This window comes from Coregonus clupeaformis, unplaced genomic scaffold (assembly GCF_020615455.1).
Source record: "Coregonus clupeaformis isolate EN_2021a unplaced genomic scaffold, ASM2061545v1 scaf0278, whole genome shotgun sequence".
Taxonomy (NCBI): domain Eukaryota; kingdom Metazoa; phylum Chordata; class Actinopteri; order Salmoniformes; family Salmonidae; genus Coregonus; species Coregonus clupeaformis.
The window spans coordinates 3,270-27,032 of NW_025533733.1; the positions used below are offsets into that span (position 1 = coordinate 3,270).

The 23,763-nt window shown below is 47.6% G+C and overlaps 1 protein-coding gene across 1 annotated transcript in view; it reads right to left on the bottom strand.

The window, feature by feature from the left end:
- Nucleotides 1-580: 580 nt before the first annotated feature.
- The window catches only part of LOC121536437 (BTB/POZ domain-containing protein KCTD16-like), a 61,580-nt gene continuing 38,397 nt past the window's right edge, over nt 581-23,763 (bottom strand). Inside the window, exons 2-3 of the mRNA XM_041843700.1 lie at nt 964-1,176; nt 581-825 (exon numbers count right to left, since the gene is read on the bottom strand). Of these exons, the coding sequence (XP_041699634.1) occupies nt 581-825; nt 964-1,176 (458 nt within the window). The remainder of the gene's footprint in view (nt 826-963; nt 1,177-23,763) is intronic.

Consider the following 23,763-nt stretch of genomic DNA (forward strand, 5'->3'; position numbering starts at 1 on the left):
GCATGTGACCAATAACATTTGATTTGATTTCTATCCCTATCTCCCCCACCTCCTCCCTACCCCCCTCCCTACCTCCCTCCCTACCTATCTACCTCCCTACCTACCTCCCTCCCCACCTCCCCCCTCCCTCTTCCCCTTCTCCCTCCCTCCCTCCCTCCCTCTTCCACTTCCCCTTCTCCCTCCCTCCCCCTTCTCCCCCCCCTCCCTCTTCCACTTCCCCTTCTCCCTCCCTCCCCCTTCTCCCTCCCTCTCTCCCTCTTCCACTTCCCCTTCTCCCTCCCTCTCTCCCTCTTCCACTTCCCCTTCTCCCTCCCTCCCCCTTCTCCCCCCTCCCTCTTCCACTTCCCCTTCTCCCTCCCTCCCCTTCTCCCCCCTCCCTCTTCCACTTCCCCTTCTCCCTCCTCCCCCTTCTCCCCCCTCCCTCTTCCACTTCCCCTTCTCCCTCCCTCCCCCTTCTCCCCCTCCCTCTTCCACTTCCCCTTCTCCCTCCCTCCCCCTTCTCCCCCCCTCCCTCTTCCACTTCCCCTTCTCCCTCCCTCCCCCCTTCTCCCTCCCTCCCTCCCTCCCTCCCTCCCTCTCCTTAGAGACGGTACTTCCTCAGCAGCTCTTGTTGCCACATGTACTTCCTCTCCGGGAAGCGGTCAGGAATCCTGATCCTGTGGAAGTCCTGGATGCACCTCTCCAGCTCCTGCTCCGGTGTTAACTTCTCCTTGTTGGCTTTCCTCTTGGCTGCAGCCTCCCTGTGCTCCCTGATCCCCATGGTCTTCACCCGGAGCAGGTCCGTCTTCCTCCTCACCTCCGACGGCTGGAGCAGCTGAACGGGACCTTTAGGGAGGAGTGGGAGGAGAAGAAGAACAAGAGATTTTATTTGACAGGCGCCTTTCAAAACACCCAAGGTCACCCAAGGTCACCCAAGGGGAAAGGCGCAAAACAGGAGGTACAAGAGGAGAGGTACACCCACACCTTTCTTCAGTGGCCGGTCCAGGGTCTGGGCGATGGGGTGAGGCTGTCGGCTGACAGGCCCACAGATGATGGTGCCCTGAGGGGAGCTGGCTTCTGATTGGGTCTCGGAGCAGGAAGTAGAGAGCTCGTTCAAAGAAGTGCCACTCTCTCCCTCGCGCTCGCTCTTGTGGCTCTTGCAGTCACAGTGGGACGAAGACCACCTGGATGGACCACCTGGAGAAGACACGTGTAGACACACACACACAACATTGAGTTTCATCTTGAATGAGCAAAATTCTCCTAACACCTGATTTCCATAACTGAAGTGACAGAAGTAGATAGAGACTGCAGGCTATAGTTCACAAATGACTCACATATTGAATTCATCAATTATCATAGATGTGAATAAACCGTTGTGACAAGAGAATCCTCACACAATACGTCATTATTAGCAAACGCTCCATCGGCCTACACAGACAGATGTATAATCAAACAGACCTGTTCCTGAATAGACAAACCCTGACAAAATGACCATAGCCCCCTCTTCTAATGTCATCAAGACATCTTCCACAGTATGTGGGGGGGGGCAGCATCACTGACCTTTCATTACTGAGCCTCTTTGAGAGAGTGTGTGTGTGTGTGTGTGTGTGTGTGTGTGTGTGTGTGTGTGTGTGTGTGTGTGTGTGTGTGTGTGTGTGTGTGTGTGTGTGTGTGTGTGTGTGTGTGTGTGTGTGTGTGTGTGTGTGTGTGTGTGTGTGTGTGTGTGTGTGTGTGTGTGCGTGCGTGTGCGTGTGCGTGCGTGATGGATGAAGTACTCTACATGGACATCTCATTCCAAAATCATGGGCATTAAGATGGAGTTTTTTATTAAAAATAAAAAACGGAAATATCACATTTACATAAGTATTCAGACCCTTTACTCAGTACTTTATTGAAGCACCTTTGGCAGCGATTACAGCCTCGAGTCTTCTTGGGTATGACACTACAAGCTTGGCACACCTGTATTTGGGGAGTTTCTCCCATTCTTCTCTTCAGATCCTCTCAAGCTCTGTCAGGTTGGATGGGGAGCGTCGCTGCACAGCTATTTTCAGGTCTCTCCAGAGATGTTCGATCGGGTTCAATTCTGGGCTCTGGCTGGGCCACTGAAGGACATTCAGAGACTTGATGGGTGGAGTGCTGCAGAGATGGTTGTCCTTCTGGAAAGTTCTCCCATCTCCACAGAGGAACTCTGGAGCTCTGTCAGAGTGACCATCGGGTTCTTGGTCACCTCCCTGATTTCTCAGTTTGGCCGGGCGGCCAGCTCTAGGAAGAGTCTTGGTGGTTCCAAACTTCTTCCATTTAAGAATGATGGAGGCCACTGTGTTCTTGGGGACCTTCAATGCTGCAGAAATGTTTTGGTACCCTTCCCCAGATCTGTGCCTCAACACAATCCTGTCTCAGAGCTCTACGGACAATTCCTTCGACCTCATGGCTTGGTTTTTGCTCTGACATGCACTGTCAACTGTGGGACCTTATATAGACAGGTATGTGCCTTTCCTAATCATGTCCAATCAATTTAATTTACCACAGGTAGACTCCAATCAAGTTATAGAAACATCTCAAGGATGATCAATGGAAACAGGATGCACCTGAGCTCAATTTAAAGTCTCATAGCGAAGGGTCTGAATACTTATGTAAATAAGGTATTTCTGTTTTTTATTTTTTATAAATTTGCAAAAATGTCTAAAAACCTGTTTTTGCTTTGTCATTATGGGGTACTGTGTGTAGATTGATGAGGGAAAAAAATGTATTTACTTTCCGAATGCACTGTACACACAGATTCTCTCTCTCTCTCTTTTTCTCTCTCTCTCACACACACACTATTCCCTCCATGTTTAGTCTCAGTGGTTATGAGTCAGAGAGGTACGTCTCTCCCCTGAGGGAGGCAGCAAGGTGTTAAGAGGCAGAGGAAACACTAAGGCTCTGTCCCAAATGACACCCTATTCTCTACACTCTTAGAAAAATCTAGAACCTAAAATGGTTATTCGGCTGTCCCCATAGAGGCTTGCAGTTGCTTCACAAATCATCTAGTAACTGCATCAGGCACCACGTTGGAAGACCACAGTCAGTCTGTTGGAAGTTCTCCAATCGTCCACATGGCTGGCTGCGTTTTGCTACCACCGGAAACTTCCGGAAGATTGCCCATTATTTGGTTTTTCTAAGGACCCAGAAAATGGGAGGCAGTGGGAGAACCTATTCAATTAAGTAAATATATTTTGAAATGATAAAAAATTTATAATTAGCTAGCTAGCTTGCTACAGTAACTTAGTGTGCAGTGCAGGCTAACTCAAATGAGCTGCTAACGTAATGTTAGCTAGTTAGCTAGCCTTTACATCCTGTATAGCTAGCAAAGTGAAATAAATATCACCAGCTTGCTAACTTCATATTAGCTAGTTAGCTAGCTATCTTGATCTATTTATCATTGTAATTCTAAATGCATTTGTAGCTAGGTAGCTAGCTAACAGCCATGGAAGAGGGTGAAAGGATTAGCTAGCAGTTCCAGCTGTCAGAGAAGGGAGAGTAGGCTACTCTGGATAGGGCAGGTACCTTTGTGGGAGGACATTATGAAAGTATTCTCCAGTTCCAGTCCCTAGCGACTCAGATACAGAGCACTGTGAAACCCTGTCTGCAGATGAAGAGCTCCCAATGAATGTCCCAAGAGAATCAGTGTACATCCTTGTATACCATGGATTATATTTGTACCACAGGAGGTTGGTGGCACCTTCATTGGGGAGGACGGGCTCGTGGTAATGGCTGGAGCGGAATCAGTGGAATGGTATCAAATACATCAAACACATGGTTCCCATGTGTTTGATGCCATTCCATTGGCTCCGTTCCAGCCATTACTATGAGCCGTCCTCCCCTCAGCAGCCTACACTAATGTGTACCTATGTTAGCACATTTTGTGAGCAAAAATACAGTTTAAAAGTCACACACAATGTATAAACCTATTACAACTGGAGCAGGCCAACCCTGCTGGGTGTGTGCAGGCTTCTGATCCAGCCCAGCACCAACACACCTGATTCAATGTATCAAACCTAATTAGTTAATAATCAAGTGTGCTGTTGCTGGGCTGGAATAGAAGTCTGCTCCCCCAGTAGATCAGGGATCAGTGGAGCGAGGTTGAAGTCTGCTCACCCAGTAGTTCAGGGATCAGTGGAGCGAGGTTGGACACCTCTGGTATTGACTTTTTTTTGTTCACATGAAATTATGCTTTAGTAATAATAGCCTACTTGTTACTAAAATGTCTAACCTTTACATATGAGTTAGCTTACTTGTACACTTTGAAATTATATGAAATAGTATTGATTCTTTGAAGTTAAGTATTTAAACTTGTTAACTATTTATTATTCAAGATGAACTAGTGTCGATATTGATTATTAACAGATCACAACCCTACAATAAAGAGGGGAAGGGAATCCGTCTGTAATTTGTCTGTTTCTTTGTTGTATTATGAAATGAACATGACCTTTAGTGAACCCATTTAGCAGCTGATAATGTCATGCAATGCCAATGCAGCCATAGGTCTACAGCAGTGGTTACCAACTCCAGTACGCCCAACAGCCCAACTCCAGTCCTCCAGTACCCCCAACAGCCCAACTCCAGTCCTCCAGTACGCCCAACAGCCCAACTCCAGTCCTCCAGTACGCCCAACAGCCCAACTCCAGTCCTCCAGTACCCCCAACAGCCCAACTCCAGTCCTCCAGTACCCCCAACAGCCCAACTCCAGTCCTCCTGTACGCCCAACTCCAGTCCTCCAGTACCCCCAACAGCCCAACTCCAGTCCTCCTGTACGCCCAACTCCAGTCCTCCAGTACCCCCAACAGCCCAACTCCAGTCCTCCAGTACCCCCAACAGCCCAACTCCAGTCCTCCAGTACCCCCCAACAGCCCAACTCCAGTCCTCCAGTACACCCAACAGCCCAACTCCAGTCCTCCAGTACGCCCAACAGCCCAACTCCAGTCCTCCAGTACGCCCAACAGCCCAACTCCAGTCCTCCAGTACCCCCAACAGCCCAACTCCAGTCCTCCAGTACCCCCCAACAGCCCAACTCCAGTCCTCCAGTACTCCCAACAGCCCAACTCCAGTCCTCCAGTACGCCCAAAAGCACACATTTTTGTTGTAGCCCCGAGCAAACATACCTGATTCAACTCAGAGGGCCTGATGATTAGTTGACAAGTTGAATCAGGTGTGTTTGTCCGTGGCTACAATAAACTGTACTGTTGGGGGTACTCGAGGATCGGAGTTGGGCTGTTGCGGGTACTCGAGGATCGGAGTTGGGCTGTTGGGGGTACTCGAGGATCGGAGTTGGGCTGTTGAAGTACTCGAGATCGGAGTTGGGCTGTTGGGGGTACTCGAGGATCGGAGTTGGGCTGTTGCGGGTACTCGAGGATCGGAGTTGGGCTGTTGGGGGTACTCGAGGATCGGAGTTGGGCTGTTGGGGGTACTCGAGGATCGGAGTTGGGCTGTTGAGGGTACTCGAGGATCGGAGTTGGGCTGTTGAGGGTACTCGAGGATCGGAGTTGGGCTGTTGAGGGTACTCGAGGATCGGAGTTGGGCTGTTGGGGGTACTCGAGGATCGGAGTTGTGAACCACTGGCCTACAGTATGATGGCATTAGCCTTATGGGCATTTGCAATGCAGCCCTTGACATTGTGCATCTGAAGCAGAGAATAGCTTAACTCACACATTGTTTACATATTGTTCCGCTATATGTTCTCAAATGTAAAACCTATACCAGTAGACAATGTGTATGAGGCTAATCATTATAATGAATTGTGTACATGCCTTGTGCTTACATTGAAATTGTTTAGTGCAAATCCAACCCTTGGAAGCAGGAGATGATGGGATCCTTAGCTTAAAACATACAAACAACTACTACTACCAAGTTCAATGCCAGATACTTTTCTCCCAGAAGGTGAGTGGCACTTCGAAGTGCCACTGTGATAATGAAGATGGTTTTCCTAAGACCACCACAACAATTACATTGTCTACGCTAAATGTGTTTAAATTGTAAAGAAATAAAATAGTCAGGCTATAAGAAATAATGTTTTATTCAATGGGGCAAAGCTGTCACGGTCGTTGACAGATGAAGCGGACCAAGGCGCAGCCTGATAAGCGTACATTCTTTATTGTACTTAACACACGATCAAAACAATAAACAAACGATACGTGAAGTCCTAGGTTACAACACAAAACCTTACGGAACAAGATCCCACAAAACTAACATGCCAAAAGGCTGCCTAAGTATGGTCCCCAATCAGAGACAACGAGCTACAGCTGCCTCTGATTGGGAACCAACCTGGCCAACATAGATATAAACGATCTAGAACGAAAACCATAGAAAACTAAACAATGAAAATCCACACCCTGGCTCAACATTTAAGAGTCCCCAGAGCCAGGGCGTGACAGTACCCCCCCCCCAAAGGCGCGGACTGCGACCGCACCAACCAAACACAAGAGGGTAGGGGCCGGGTGGGCATTCCGCCTCGGAGGCGGATCCGGCTCCGGGCGTGACCACCACTCTCTCTCCACCTCCCCGTAGCGCCCCTGATCTGGTCCCGCTGGCCGGAGCTGGACTGGACACCGGTGGAGCGGATTGCTCTGGCTCCGGAGTGGAGCAGCTGCCCGGTGCCGGACCAGGCACCGGTGGAACAGGCACGGGCCGTGCCGGACTGACGGCAGCGCACCACTGGCTTGGTGCGGGGAGCAGGAACACGGCCGGACCGGGCTGGCGACGCGCACCACTGGCTTGGTGCGGGGAGCAGGAACAGGCCGGACCGGGCTGACGACGCGCACCACAGGCTTGGTGCGGGGAACAGGAACTGGTCGGGCCGGACTGGGAACACACACCACTTGCTTGGTGCGAGGAGCGGGACTGGGTTTCCTCATAAACCTCCGCTCCCTCTGCTGCCTAACCAGTTCCTCTCGCCGTGCCTATACACTCTCCTTCTCCCTCGTGACCAATAGCCCCCGTAACCTGGTGGCCTCCTCTCCTAGTCCGCTGATTCGCCCTGTAGCTGCCTCCAGCAGCCCCGTCGTCCACGCCGTGTGCCCCCCCCAAAAAAAAATTGGGGTTGCCTCTCGCGTGTCAGTCGTCGGCACGGTTGGCGCCGTTTCTCCTCTCCTGCCTGGGCATTTACTTTTGCCCATGGCCCTCTGCCCGCGAATATGTCCTCCCATGACCACCATTCGCCCACCTGAGCCATCGCCCTCTTCTCCTCCTGGGCACGCTGCTTGGTCCTTTGGTGGTGGGATCTTCTGTCACGGTCGTCGACAGATGAAGCGGACCAAGGCGCAGCGGGATAAGCGTACATTCTTTATTGTACTTAACACACGATCAAAACAATAAACATACGATGCGTGAAGTCCTAGGTTACAACACAAAACCTTACGGAACAAGATCCCACAAAACTAACATGCCAAAAGGCTGCCTAAGTATGGTCCCCAATCAGAGACAACGAGCTACAGCTGTCTCTGATTGGGAACCACCCTGGCCAACATAGATATAAACGATCTAGAACGAAAGCATAGAAAATGTAACAGAAACTCCACACCCTGGCTCAACATTTAAGAGTCCCCCGAGCCAGGGTGTGACAAAAGCAAAGCAGAGATGACACAATACCTTTCATTTCACAACAATATAGCCTATTATTAAAGTACAGTATGTTTACAATATCATAAACAATAGTATTTTACACGTTCCAAATTACATTTTATATATTCGTATGGTTTAAGGGGGCACTTTTGTCATGATGACAAGGTGAAGGTGCTCTCTACTCAAATGGCACAACAGAATCATTCAGATAGTCCAAAGAACAGGATATGACAACCATCATCTTTGATTTGATTTGATCTCATATAACTGAGGGATGTCTCCTTTCATATCTGGAAAAGGACAAAGTAGAAGCTGATGTTGCTGCAGCATTGCTCATCTTCACAGTGTGAATCCAGTCTGGTGTCTTGATAGAGGTCAGCTGGTGAACCTACAGTTGTATATAAACTAATGAAAAGCACACATGATGTTAGAAGAATAGCACTTCTTCAGGTCACCTTTACCATCGGGGCTCTTAAGTATTTGGTTGGGATAAATTCATTCAGTGTTTTAGTGTCATATAAAGATTACATCAATTGTTGGGCTGGAACAACCAATAGTCAACACAGCAGGTTGTCATATCCCATTGAGCCCTTTGTCCTATGCTGTAATGTCCATACATTATGAATAAAGTTCTCAACAAATTATTATTGGGTTATTATATGATAACTACTGGAGTTTTTTTGGACAATATTGTCCTCCAGGATATATATGGACGTCATATCGTACAATTTGCGTCTCCCCTTTTCATGGTCATGGCTAGAAGGGATCCAGCTTTTGTCAAAATACATTTACATTTTAGTCATTTAGCAGACGCTCTTATCCAGAGCGACTTACAGGAGCAATTAGGGTTAAGTGCCTTGCTCAAGGGCACATCAACAGGTTTTTCACCTAGTCGGCTCGGGGATTAGAACCAGCGACCTTTCGGTTACTGGCACAACGCTCTTAACCACTAAGCTACGTGCCGTAATATTTCTCATTTCGTAGCAGATTAGGAGAATTTACGCAGCAGGTTAGGAGAATTAGGTTAAGGTTAGGAAAAGGGTTAGGGTTAGCTAAAATGACAAAAAATTACTTTTGACGTTAATTTGACAAAAGCTGGATCCCTTTTAGCCATGACCCCTTTTTGGCCTAGATTACATGGTTGCATTCAAGACAAAGTACTTTTTATTGATCTGTTGTCAGAGTCAGTAGAGTTGGTCTAGACTACCATCGATTCTGCTAATGTCTCCTGTCATATAAAGTGTAGTAGAGTTGCTTGAAATGTTTATCAAAGGCCACATTTTTCCAGTGCAAAGGAAAGAAACGTCTCTGATATAGCCTATAATTCCTACGCCAATAACGCTTATTAGCCTAAATTATCACTATCCAATCTACTCATCACATTAGGAATAGTAGGCTTGCATTAGTCTGCTATGAGATGATAGAGGCAATCCTTTGTTATAAAGGTGCATTTCTATGGTTAAAAAAATAGCTCCCCCAAAACTTGAAACTCACGCGACACATGCTAATAGCTAGACTACAAGCTATCTAGCGAGCTAATTTTGGCTAACTTACTGTAGTGTTGTTGTTAACACCTGGTTAGCATAACAGCTAAACTAAACTCGAAAATCGATCAGACTTGACTTACCAGTGATGAAATGATGGTAGCAGACCCTCTACAAACAGCTGTCTGGGTTCAGGTCTTTTCTGACAGTTCTTGAGACTTATCTCATTGGTATCATCAATGGTGTTTCATGATTGCCCATTGTCTTTCCTGTCTTGTTAGAGGGGTGTACGTACCTATGGGTCAGACTGTTTTTTTACCTGCTGTCAGTGAGGATTGATACGAGCAGTAAAACTGACAGTGGTTCAACTGCCTGTGGATATGCCCTCACGCACACTCAAACACACACACAGACACACACACAGCCTCTGGATATGAACTGAATAGGATATTTTTCAGTAGACGTCTTACCAAGATAAAATGTGACTGTATTCTGAACCTGAGGCCACACTAGCTAATGAAAGAAGGCCATAGTGCTGGGAAGGTTAGGAGGAAAACAGAAGACTACGACTAGGAAGGTTAGGAGGAACACAGAAGACTACGACTAGGAAGGTTAGGAGGAAAACAGAAGACTACAGCTGGGAAGGTTAGGAGGAAAACAGAAGACTACGACAAGGAAGGTTAGGAGGAAAACAGAAGACTACGACTAGGAAGGTTAGGAGGAAAACAGAAGACTACGACTAGGAAGGTTAGGAGGAAAACAGAAGACTATGACTAGGAAGGTTAGGAGGAAAACAGAAGACTACGACAAGGAAGGTTAGGAGGAAAACAGAAGACTATGACTAGGAAGGTTAGGAGGAAAACAGAAGACTACGACTAGGAAGGTTAGGAGGAAAACAGAAGACTACGACTAGGAAGGTTAGGAGGAAAACAGAAGAATACGTCTAGGAAGGTTAGGAGGAAAACAGAAGACTACGACTAGGAAGATTAGGAGGAAGACAGAAGACTACGACTAGGAAGATTAGGAGGAAAACAGAAGACTACAGCTGGGAATGTTAGGAGGAAAACAGAAGACTACGACTAGGAAGGTTAGGAGGAACACAGAAGACTACGACTAGGAAGGTTGGGAGGAACACAGAAGACTACGACTAGGAAGGTTGGGAGGAAAACAGAAGACTACGACTAGGAAGGTTAGGAGGAAAACAGAAGACTACAGCTAGGAAGGTTAGGAGGAAAACAGAAGACTACGACTAGGAAGGTTAGGAGGAACACAGAAGACTACGACTAGGAAGGTTAGGAGGAAAACAGAAGACTACAGCTAGGAAGGTTAGGAGGAAAACAGAAGACTACAGCTGGAAAGGTTAGGAGGAAAACAGAAGACTACGACTAGGAAGGTTAGGAGGAAAACAGAAGACTACGACTAGAAAGGTTAGGAGGAAAACGGAAGACTAGGACTAGGAAGATTAGGAGGAAGACAGAAGACTACGACTAGGAAGGTTAGGAGGAACACAGAAGACTACGACTAGGAAGGTTAGAAGGAAAACAGAAGACTACGACTAGGAAGTTTAGGAGGAAAACAGAAGACTACAGCTGGGAATGTTAGGAGGAAAACAGAAGACTACGACTAGAAAGGTTAGGAGGAAGACAGAAGACTACGACTAGGAAGGTTAGGAGGAAAACAGAAGACTACGGCTGGTTGAAAGGTGCTGCTATAGCTGAGCACCTTTGCAGAATTCCTTTTACGTTTGTTCTATATTCACCCATTTGAATGATTACATGGACAGATCAGTATTCCTACTCTGAGACGCTTTGTCAATACAGGCCCTGGCTATGTGCCTTTACAGACTACAGGCATTCAATGATACATTTATTTTCATATTTGTTTTATATTCACGCACGTCTTCGAGGACCTTGCATCTGCCCTGAAGAAACACTTTCCATTTCAACGTTCCAATTCATGTTTTTCAATTTCCTATAACCTGGCTGGGAAGACATCCACACTGACTTCTCTCTGCTCTCCATGGCTTACAGGAATAAAACTATATTAAACAATAATAAAACGACTCAAGCATAGTCTAAAAGGACTAAAAGCATCCTCCATGTAATTGTTTTCCCGATATAAGGCTGTAGTCTCAACAGCAATAACGTCTCACTAAGCTCAATCATTGGGCCACTACCTGCAGAGAGTACATGCAGACTAAATCGAACCCTATTACCTACACAGTGCACTACTTTTGACTAGGATTTACAGGGCTCATAGGGCTCTGGTCAAAAGTAGTGCACTATATAGGGAATAGGGTGCCATTTGGGACATAAACAGTGCATACGCCTATTGATATCGAACAGGGAGCTTAGTTCAACAGGGATTTGAGCCTCTCAGCTTTTCACTGTAACTACAGCCTCATCTCTGCATAGCGATGTAGGGGGGTTGTTTCCATCATGAATTTTCTGTATAGAAAATAAAACCTTCAATAGTACAGAAAAAAAGCATGTTAATGCCCTGAAATGTGGATGATGCTATTATGGGGCTTCTGGGAGAGTGAGAGATAGAGATAGGGCGTGGTGAATGCCCTTGTTACATGCCAAGCTCTATTCTTTCCCAGTACAGAACTCCTCTCCTCTCCTCTCCTCTCCTCTCCTCTCCTCTCCTCTCCTCTCCTCTCCTCTCCTCTCCTCTCCTCTCCTCTCCTCTCCTCTCCTCTCCCCTCCCCTCCCCTCCCCTCCCCTCCCCTCTGTTATTTATGAGGTTGCACTCACACACAGTCAGTAAGTCAGCGAGTTAGCTCTGCTCTGCAGAAGAGCCCCATACATACAGGCGCCAATGGTGCTGGAATATGATATGTGTGAGGCTATATAGATCTCAGTAAAAGACAATCAATTCCCTGAACAGATGCAGTACTGCATCCTCTAATACACTCTAACGTATCCTAACGGGGGGATGGGTGATTGTGTACATTTTTCGTAGAATATACATGGAGTTATGTTTACTTCAGGAAATGAAAATCATCAGAATTCTTTATATCTTTGAATATTTGATACGAGATTTCAACAAACTTGATTGTTCACAAAACTCCATTCATGATGCTCCAACAACAATGGCACAACACACCCGCTCAGTCAACTTCTCTGCTCAGCCAATAGCAATATCACAACTAATTTCCCTGTAACTGCCCTGAAATGTGTATGATGCTATTATCTGGTTTCTGGCCTTGTTCCTAGACGACCACGATATTTAATCTGTGCCTCTACATTAGCTCATAATAACACCTTAAGCGAGATAGTCTTTTTGTAACACAGGTCATCTGCTGCTCCACTCCTGACACACCCAGACAGACACACCCAGACAGACACACCCAGACAGACACACCCAGACAGACACACCCAGACAGACACACCCAGACAGACACACCCAGACAGACACACCCAGACAGACACACCCAGACAGACACACAGTGTGAACTCTGCAGGTCCTAGCAGCATTCAAGCCCATCCATCATCAGTCTGAATCCTCAGACACACACACACCCACACCTGCCTGTTCTTTAATGTTTCAATTGGAATGTCAGCCTGCTCTCTGACCTTCATCTGTACCAACAAGACAATAGGTCTGAAACACACACAAAAAAACGTGTCACAACTCAAAGCTGCTTCAACTGAGTCAGAGGAAAATCTTGCTGAACTTTTACAATTTCTGAAAACAACAAACGTGTTTGTTTGTGATCAGGTGCTGGTTGGGTTTGTTGTGTGTCCTCGTTTGTTAAAACAAAAGCCTGTATATATGGCTGAGGGGTGTGAATAATCTAGTAGAAGTCTAATTGTCTTGGTGCTGCCTGGCGCAGTAAGCTACTTTATTTTATCATGAAGTGCCTCATGCGTTCTGCCGTCATCTCCAAACCAACACTCACACTCTCTCTCTCTCTCTCTCTCTCTCTCTCTCTCTCTCTCTCTCTCTCTCTCTCTCTCTCTCTCTCTCTCTCTCTCTCTCTCTCTCTCTCTCCCTCTCTCTCTCTCTCTCTCTCTCTCTCTCTCTCTCTCTCTCTCTCTCTCTCTCTCTCTCTCTCTCTCTCTCTCTCTCTCTCTCTCTCTCTCTCTCTCTCTCTCTCTCTCTCTCTCTCTCTCTCTCTCTCTCTCTCTCTCTCTCTCTCTCTCTCTCTCTCTCTCTCTCTCTCTCTCTCTCTCTCTCTCTCTCTCTCTCTCTCTCTCTCTCTCTCTCTCTCTCTCTCTCTCTCTCTCTCTCTCTCTCTCTCTCTCTCTCTCTCACACACACATATAAACTACAGACTGTCTCTCTGATCAGATATTCTGTCCCCATATTCTCCGACTGACTCCCTCTGTCTCCAGTGAGTTTCTCCGTCCCTGCCACCGCCTCAGGACAAGCCTTGTTTACGTGCTTGTTAAGTCACAAATTAGGCCAGAGCGTCCTTGCAGGGGGATGAGCTAGCTAGCCTGGCGGAGACAGCAGGCATTAATGTCCTTGTACAGACAGACAGAGAGACAGAGAAAGAGAGGGGGGAGAGACAGAGAGAGAAAGGGGGGAGGAGAGAGAGAGGGGGGAGAGAGAGACAGAGAAAGGGTGGAGGAGAGAGAGAGGGGAGAGAGAGACAGAGAGAGAGAGAGAGAGAGAGAGAGAGAGAGAGAGAGAGAGAGAGAGAAGAGAGAGAGGGGGGGATACTCAGACAGCTAGCCACAATAGGTATGGGTAGTATTTATAGTGTAATCTAAAGTCAAAATGTATCCTAGATCAGCACTAGTATAACACAGGAAGAGCAAGGGTCATTTGAGGTCACATCCCCCCCTTCCCCCACCTGTGGCCAGAGTACATCATCATGTCTATATCACTGGGTTTAATGATGCCCATAATAATATGTGCATAGATTAAAATAACTTAATCTTAAATGACCAGCCCGCTCTGTCGCCCACCCACTCTAGAGCAACCCTTAATCACACACACACACACACACACACACACACACACACACACACACACACACACACACACACACACACACACACACACTAATCAGGATGCGTAGTAATGAGAGAAAGAGCTGACGGAACACTGAGATGATTCCGTAATGATTGGGGGTGACCCCAGGGTACCGCCAGGGGTTGATTTGATTTAATAAGGACCTCCTTGGACTAATCCAAGGACAAGTTACATGGTTAGAAGCCCACCAGTCTTTACAGCAGAGTCTTGCTGGTCTGACACTCATCACCAGCCTTGCTGTCCACTGGCAAGTTTCTGATTGACAAGCGTAAGTTGGAAGACACACACAGGCAGACACACACAGGCAGACACACACAGGCAGACACACACAGGCAGACACACACAGGCAGACACACACAGGCAGACACACACAGGAAGACACACACAGGAAGACACACACAGGCAGACACACACAGGCAGACACACACAGGAAGACACACACAGGAAGACACACACAGGCAGACACACACAGGCAGACACACACAGGCAGACACACACAGGCAGACACACACAGGCAGACACACACAGGCAGACACACACAGGCAGACACACACAGGAAGACACACACAGAGTGTTATTGGGATGGCTGTGTGTCTTACTAGCGAGAAGATAAACAGGCAAGGCGATGTCTCTTCTCCAGTCCTAGCTCCCCCTCCCCCATCCCCTCCCTCATCCCTCCATTCCTACATCCCCCCATCCATCCATAAGCATTGCTCCTCACTGATGGAGTGAGGTGAGACAGGGAGAGAGGGATGAGACAGGGAGAGAGGGATGAGACAGGGAGAGAGGGAGAGAGGGATGAGACAGAGAGGGAGAGATGAGACAGGGAGAGAGGGATGAGACAGGGAGAGAGGGATGAGACAGGGAGAGAGGGATGAGACAGGGATGAGACAGCGAGAGAGGGATAAGACAGCGAGAGAGGGATGAGACAGAGAGAGAGGGATGAGACAGAGAGAGAGGGATGATAGAGGGATGAGACAGGGAGAGAGGGATGAGACAGGGATGAGACAGAGAGAGAGATGAGACAGGGATGAGACAGGGATAGAGGGAGAGAGGGATGAGAGAGAGAGAGAGAGGGATGAGACAGAGAGAGGGATGAGACAGAGAGAGAGGGATGAGACAGAGAGAGAGGGATAGAGGGAGAGAGGGATGAGACAGGGAGAGAGGGATGAGACATGGAGAGAGATGAGACAGGGAGAGAGGGATGAGACAGGGAGAGAGGGATGAGACAGGGGGAGAGGGATGAGACAGGGGGAGAGGGATAGAGGGATGAGACAGGGAGAGAGGGATGAGACAGGGAGAGAGGGATGAGACAGGGAGAGAGGGATGAGACGGGGAGAGAGGGATGAGACAGGGGGAGAGGGATAGAGGGATGAGACAGGGATAGAGGGAGAGAGGGATGAGACAGGGAGAGAGGGATGAGACGGGGATAGAGGGATGAGACAGAGCGAGAGGGATGAGACGGGGATAGAGGGATGAGACGGGGATAGAGGGATGAGACGGGGATAGAGGGAGAGAGGGATGAGACAGGGATAGAGGGATGAGACGGGGATAGAGGGAGAGAGGGATGAGACAGAGAGAGAGAGAGGGATGAGACAGAGAGAGAGGGATGAGACAGGGAGAGAGGGATGAGACAGAGCGAGAGATGAGACAGGGATGAGACAGAGAGAGAGGGATGAGACAGGGAGAGGGATAGAGGGATGAGACAGGGATAGAGGGAGAGAGGGATGAGACAGGGAGAGAGGGATGAGACGGGGAGAGGGATAGAGGGATGAGACGGGGATAGAGGGAGAGAGGGATGAGACAGAGAGAGAGAGAGGGATGAGACAGAGAGAGAGGGATGAGACAGGGAGAGAGGGATGAGACAGAGCGAGAGGGATGAGACAGGGAGAGAGGGATGAGACAGAGCGAGAGATGAGACAGGGATGAGACAGAGAGAGAGGGATGAGACAGGGAGAGGGATAGAGGAATGAGACAGAGAGAGAGAGAGGGATGAGACAGAGAGAGAGGGATGAGACAGGGAGAGAGGGATGAGACAGAGAGAGGGGGATGAGACAGGGATAGAGGGAGAGAGGGATGAGACAGAGAGAAAGAGAGAGGGATGAGACAGGGGGAGAGGAATAGAGGGACGAGACAGGGAGAGAGGGATGAGACAGAGAGAGGGATGAGACAGGGAGAGAGGGATGAGACAGAGAGAGAGGGATGAGAGAGGGATGAGACAGAGAGAGGGTTGAGACAGAGGGAGAGGGATGAGACAGAGAGAGGGATGAGACAGGGAGAGAGGGATGAGACGGGGAGAGGGATAGAGGGATGAGACAGGGAGAGAGGGATGAGACAGGGAGAGGGATGAGACGGGGAGAGAGGGATGAGACGGGGAGAGGGAACGAGGGATGAGACAGAGAGAGAGGGATGAGACAGGGATGAGACAGAGAGAGGGATGAGACAGGGATAGAGGGAGAGAGGGATGAAGAGAGAGAGAGAGGGATGAGACAGAGAGAGGGATGAGACAGAGAGAGAGGGACGAGACAGGGGGAGAGGGATGAGACAGGGGGAGAGGGATGAGACAGGGGGAGAGATGAGACAGGGAGAGAGGGATGAGACAGGGAGAGAGGGATGAGACAGGGGGAGAGGGATGAGACAGGGGGAGAGGGATGAGACAGGGGGAGAGGGATAGAGGGATGAGAAAGGGAGAGAGGGATGAGACAGGGAGAGAGGGATGAGACAGGGATAGAGGGATGAGACAGGGAGAGAGGGATGAGACAGGGAGAGAGGGATGAGACAGGGAGAGAGGGATGAGACAGGGGGAGAGGGAGAGAGGGATGAGACAGGGAGAGAGGGATGAGACGGGGAGAGGGATAGAAGGGATGAGAGAGAGAGAGAGAGAGAGGGATGAGACAGAGAGAGAGGGATGAGACAGGGAGAGAGGGATGAGACAGGGAGAGAGGGATGAGACAGAGACAGAGGGATGAGACAGGGAGAGAGGGATGAGACAGGGATGAGACAGAGAGAGAGGTTTGAGACAGGGAAAGAGGGATGAGACAGGGAGAGAGGGATGAGACAGGGAGAGAGGGATGAGACAGGGAGAGAGGGATGAGACAGAGAGAGAGGGATGAGAGAGAGAGGGATGATAGAGGGATGAGACAGAGAGAGAGGGATGAGACAGAGAGAGTGGGATGAGACGGGGATGAGACAGAGAGACAGGGATGGGACAGAGAGAGGGATGAGACAGGGAGAGAGGGATGAGACAGAGAGAGAGGGATGAGACAGGGATGAGACAGAGAGAGGGATGAGACAGAGAGAGAGGGATGAGACAGGGAGAGAGGGATGAGACAGTGAGAGAGGGATGAGGCAGGGAGAGAGGGATGAGACAGGGAGAGGGATAGAGGGATGAGACAGGGAGAGAGGGATGAGACAGGGAGAGAGGGATGAGACGGGGAGAGGGATAGAGGGATGAGACAGAGAGAGAGGGATGAGACAGGGATAGAGGGAGAGGGGGATGAGACAGAGAGAGAGACAGAGGGAGGAGACAGAGAGAGAGGGATGAGACAGGGAGAGAGGAATGAGACAGGGAGAGAGAAACTTAGTTTTTCACAATTCCTGACATTTAATCCTAGTAAAAATTCCCTGTCTTAGGTCAGTTAGGATCAATACTTTATTTTAAGAATCTGAAATGTCTGAATAAAATGAGACAGAGAGAGAGAGAGAGGGATGAGACAGAGAGAGAGGGATGAGACAGGAGGAGATGGATAGAGGGATGAGACAGGGATAGAGGGATGAGACAGGGAGAGAGGGGTGAGACAGGGAGAGAGGGGTGAGACAGGGAGAGGGGGATGAGACAGGGAGGGAGGGAGGGATGAGACAGAGAGAGAGAGGGATGAGACAGAGAGAGAGGGATGAGACAGAGAGAGAGATGAGACAGGGAGAGAGGGATGAGACAGGGACAGAGGGAGGGAGAGAGGGATAAGACAGGGAGAAAGGGATGAGACAGGGACAGAGGGAGGGAGAGAGGGATGAGACAAGGAGAGAGGGATGAGACAGAGAGAGAGGGATGAGACAGAGAGAGAGGGATGAGACAGGGAGAGAGGGATGAGACAGAGAGAGAGGGATGAGACAGGAGAGAGGGATGAGACAGAGAGAGGGATGAGACAGAGAGAGGGATGAGACAGAGAGACAGGGATGAGACAGGGAGAGAGGGATGAGACAGGGAAAGACGGATGAGACAGGGAAAGAGGGAGAGAGGGCAAGACAGAGAGATGAAGCAGTATTAGGCAGGGAGAGTTTTGAGAGCTCTTGTCATCACATAAATGATGTTGAGGGAGAGAGAGAGAGAGAGAGAGAGAGAGAGAGAGAGAGAGAGAGAGAGAGAGAGAGAGAGAGAGAGAGAGAGAGAGAGAATATCCAAGGCCTGAGGTCATCTGCCTTTGGCCTAAAGAGCAGGCACCTGGACTTCACCAAAGAAATCAGAAATACAGACATTGTCATCCTACAAGAAACATGGTATAGATGAGATGGACCCACTGGTTGCCCTCTACAGAGAGCTGGTAGTCCCATCCAACAAACTACTAGGTGTGAAACAGAGAAGGGACACAGGGGGTATGCTAATTTGGTATAGAGCAGACCTAACTCACTCTATTCAATTAATCAAAACAGGAAAATTTTTACATTTGGCTAGAAATTCAAAAGGAAATTATCTCAACAGAGAAAAATGTCCTCCTGTGTACTACCTACAGTTGAAGTTGGAAGTTTACATACACCTTAACCAAATACATTTAAACTTAGTTTTTCACAATTCCTGACATTTAATCCTAGTAAAAATTCCCTGTCTTAGGTCAGTTAGGATCACCACTTTATTTTAAGAATGTGAAATGTCTGAATAATAGTAGAGAGAATAATTTATTTCAGCTTTTATTTCTTTCATCACATTCCCAGTGGGTCAGAAGTTTACATACACTCAATTAGTATTTGGTAGCATTGACTTTAAATTGTTTAACTTGGGTCAAACGTTTCGGGTAGCCTTCCACAAGCTTCCCACAATAAGTTGGGTGAATTTTGGCCCATTCCTCCTAACAGAACTGGTGTAACTGAGCCAGGTTTGTAGGCCTCCTTGCTCGCACACGCTTTTTCAGTTCTTCCCACACATTTTCTATAGGATTGAGGTCATGCTTTGTGATGGCCACTCCAATACCTTGACTTTGTTGTCCTTAAGCCATTTTGCCACAACATTGGAAGTATGCTTGGTGCATTTGGAAGACCCATTTACGACCAAGCTTTAACTTCCTGACTGATGTCTTGAGATGTTGCTTCAATATATCCACATCATTTTTCTTCCTCATGATGCCATCTATTTTGTGAAGTGGACCAGTCCCTCCTGCAGCAAAGCACCCCCACAGCATGATGCTGCCACCCCCGTGCTTCACGGTTGGGATGATGTTCGTCGGTTTGCAAGCCAACCCCCTTTTTCCTCCAAACATAACGATGGTCATTATGGCCAAACAGTTATATTTTTGTTTCATCAGACCAGAGGACATTTCTCCAAAAAGTATGATCTTTGTCCCCATCTGCAGTTGCAAACCGTAGTCTGGCTTTTTTATGGCGGTTTTAGAGCAGTGGCTTCTTCCTTGCTGAGCGGCCTTTCAGGTTATGTCGATATAGGACTCGTTTTACTGTGGATATACAGTGGGGAGAAAAAGTATTTGATACACTGCCGATTTTGCAGGTTTTCCTACTTACAAAGCATGTAGAGGTCTGTAATTTTTATCATAGGTACACTTCAACTGTGAGAGACGGAATCTAAAATAAAAATCCAGAAAATCACATTATATGATTTTTAAGTAAATAATTTGCATTTTATTGCATGACATAAGTATTTGATACATCAGAAAAGCAGAACTTAATATTTGGTCCAGAAACCTTTGTTTGCAATTACAGAGATCATACGTTTCCTGTAGGTCTTGACCAGGTTTGCACACACTGCTCCATACAGACCTTCTCCAGATCCTTCAGGTTTCGGGGCTGTCGCTGGGCAATACGGACTTTCAGCTCCCTCCAAAGATTTTCTATTGGGTTCAGGTCTGGAGACTGGCTAGGCCACTCCAAGACCTTGAGATGCTTCTTACGGAGCCACTCCTTGTTGCCCTGGCTGTGTGTTTCGGGGTCGTTGTCATGCTGGAAGACCCAGCCACGACCCATCTTCAATGCTCTTACTGAGGGAAGGAGGTTGTTGGCCAAGATCTCGCGATACATGGCCCCATCCATCCTCCCCTCAATACGGTGCAGTCGTCCTGTCCCCTTTGCAGAAAAGCATCCCCAAAGAATGATGTTTCCACCTCCATGCTTCACGGTTGGGATGGTGTTCTTGGGGTTGTACTCATCCTTCTTCTTCCTCCAAACACGGCGAGTGGAGTTTAGACCAAAAAGCTCTATTTTTGTCTCATCAGACTACATGACCTTCTCCCATTCCTCCTCTGGATCATCCAGATGGTCATTGGCAAACTTCAGACGGGCCTGGACATGCGCTGGCTTGAGCAGGGGGACCTTGGATGCGCTGCAGGATTTTAATCCATGACGGCGTAGTGTGTTACTAATGGTTTTCTTTGAGACTGTGGTCCCAGCTCTCTTCAGGTCATTGACCAGGTCCTGCTGTGTAGTTCTGGGCTGATCCCTCACCTTCCTCATGATCATTGATGCCCCACAAGGTGAGATCTTGCATGGAGCCCCACACCGAGGGTGATTGACCGTCATCTTGAACTTCTTCCATTTTCTAATAATTGCGCCAACAGTTGTTGCCTTCTCACCAAGCTGCTTGCCTATTGTCCTGTAGCCCATCCCAGCCTTGTGCAGGTCTACAATTTTATCCCTGATGTCCTTACACAGCTCTCTGGTCTTGGCCATTGTGGAGAGGTTGGTGTCTGTTTGATTGAGTGTGTGGACAGGTAACTTTTATACAGGTAACGAGTTCAAACAGGTGCAGTTAATACAGGTAATGAGTGGAGAACAGGGGGGCTTCTTAAAGAAAAACTAACAGGTCAGTGAGAGCCGGAATTCTTACTGGTTGGTAGGTGATCAAATACTTATGTCATGCAATAAAATGCAAATTAATTACTTTAAAAATGTGATTTTCTGGATTTTTGTTTTAGATTCCGTCTTTCACAGTTGAAGTGTACCTATGATAAAAATGACAGACCTCTACATGCTTTGTAAGTAGGAAAACCTGCAAAATTGGCAGTGTATCAAATACTTGTTCTCCCCACTGTAGATACTTTTGTACCTCTTTCCTCCAGCATCTTCACAAGGTCCTTTGCTGTTGTTCTGGGATTGATTGGCACTTTTCGCACCAAAGTACGTTAATCTCTAGGAGACAGAATGCATCTCCTTCCTGAGCGGTATGACTGCTGCGTGGTCCGATGGTGTTTATACTTGCATACTATTGTTTGTACAGATGAACGTGGTACCTTCAGGCATTTGGAAATTGCTCCCAAGGATGAACCAGATTTGTGGAGGTCTACAATTTTCTTTCTGAGGTCTTGGCTGATTTCTTTTGATTTTCCCATGATGTCAAGCAAAGAGGCACTGAGTTTGAAGGTAGGCCTTGAAATATATCCACAGGTATACCTCCTATTGACTCAAATTATGTCAATTAGCCTATCAGAAGCTTCTAAAGCCATGACATCATTTTCTGGAATTTTCCAAGCTGTTTAAAGGAACAGTCAACTTAGTGTATGTAAACTTCTGACCAATTGTTGGAAAAATTACTTGTGTCATGCACAAAGTAGATGTCCTAACCGACTTGCCAAAACTATAGTTTGTTAACAAGAAATGTGTGGAGTGGTTAAAATGCAGATCAATTTATAACATTTTTTACATGCGTTTTCAGGATTTTTTTGTTGTTATTCTGTCTCTCACTGTTCAAATAAACCTACCATTAAAATTATAGACTGGTCATGTCTTAGTCAGTGGGCAAACGTACAAAATCAGCAGGGGATGTAGAAAGTTATGGAGGTAAGGCAATAAATAGGCCATAGTGAAAAATAATTACAATTTAGTATTAACACTGGAGTGATAGATGTGCAGAAGGTGATGTGCAAATAGAGATACTGGGGTGCAAATGAGCAAAATAAATAACAATATGGGGATGAGGTAGTTGGGTGGGCTAATTACAGATGGGCTGTGTACAGGTGCAGTGATCGGTAAGCTGCTCTGACAACTGATGCTTAAAGTTAGTGAGGGAGATAAGAGTCTCCAGCTTCAGAGATTTTTGCAGTTCGTTCCAGTCATTAGCAGCAGAGAACTGGAAGGAATGGCGGCCAAAGGAAATGTTGGCTTTGGGGATGACCAGTGAGATATACCTGCTGGAGTGCATACTACGGGTGGGTGTTGCTATGGTGACCAATAAGCTAAGATAAGGCAGAGATTTGCCTAGAAGTGATTTATAGATGACCTGGAGCCAGTGGGTTTGGCGACGAATATGTAGTGAGGGCCAGCCAACAAGAGCGTACTGGTCACAATGGTGGGTAGTATATGGTGCTTTGGTGACAAAACGGATGGCACTGTGATAGACTACATCCAATTTGCTGAGTAGAGTGTTGTAGGCTATTTTGTAAATGACATCGCCGAAGTCAAGGATCGGTAGGATAGTCAGTTTTACGAGGCCATGTTTGGCAGCATGAGTGAAGGAGGCTTTGTTGCGAAATAGGAAGCCGATTCTAGATTTAACTTTGGATTGGAGATGCTTAATGTGAGTCTGGAAGGAGAGTTTACGGTCTAACCAGACACCTAGGTATTTGTAGTTATCCACATATTCTAAGTCAGACCCGCCGAGAGTAGGGATTCTAGTCAGATGGGCGGGTGCCAGCAGCGTTCGATTGAAGAGCATGCATTTAGTTTGACTAGTGTTTAAGAGCAGTTGGAGGCTACGGAAGGAGTGTTGTATGGCATTGAAGCTCGTTTGGAGGTTTGTTAACACAGTGTCCAATGAAGGGCCAGATGTATACAAAATGGTGTCGTCTGCGTAGAGGTGGATCTGAGAGTCACCAGCAGCAAGAGCAACATCATTGATATACACAGAGAATAGAGTCGGCCCGAGAATTGAATCCTGTGGCACCGCCATAGAGACTGCCAGAGGTCCAGACAACAGGCCCTCCGATTTGACACATTGAACTCTATCTGAGAAGTAGTTGGTGAACCAGGCGAGGCAGTCATTTGAGAAACCAAGGCTATTTAGTCTGCCAATAAGAATGCGGTGATTGACAGAGTCAATAGCCTTAGCCAGGTCGATGAAGACGGCTGCACAGTACTGTCTTTTATCGATCGCGGTTATAATATCATTTAGGACCTTGAGCGTGGCTGAGGTGCACCCATGACCAGCTCGGAAACCAGATTGCATAGCGGAGAAGGTACGGTGGGATTCGAAATGGTCGGTGATCTGTTTGTTAACTTGGCTTTCAAATACTTTCGAAAGACAGGGCAGGATGGATATAGGTCTGTAACAGTTTGGATCTAGTGTCACCCCCTTTGAAGAGGGGGATGACCGCAGCAGCTTTCCAATCTCTGGGGATCTCAGATGATACGAAAGAGAGGTTGAACAGGCTAGTAATATGGGTTGCTACAATTTCGGAGGCTAATTTTAGAAAGAAAGGGTCCAGATTGTCTAGCCCAGCTGATTTGTAGGGGTCCAGATTTTGCAGCTCTTTCAGAACATCAGCTATCTGAATTTGGG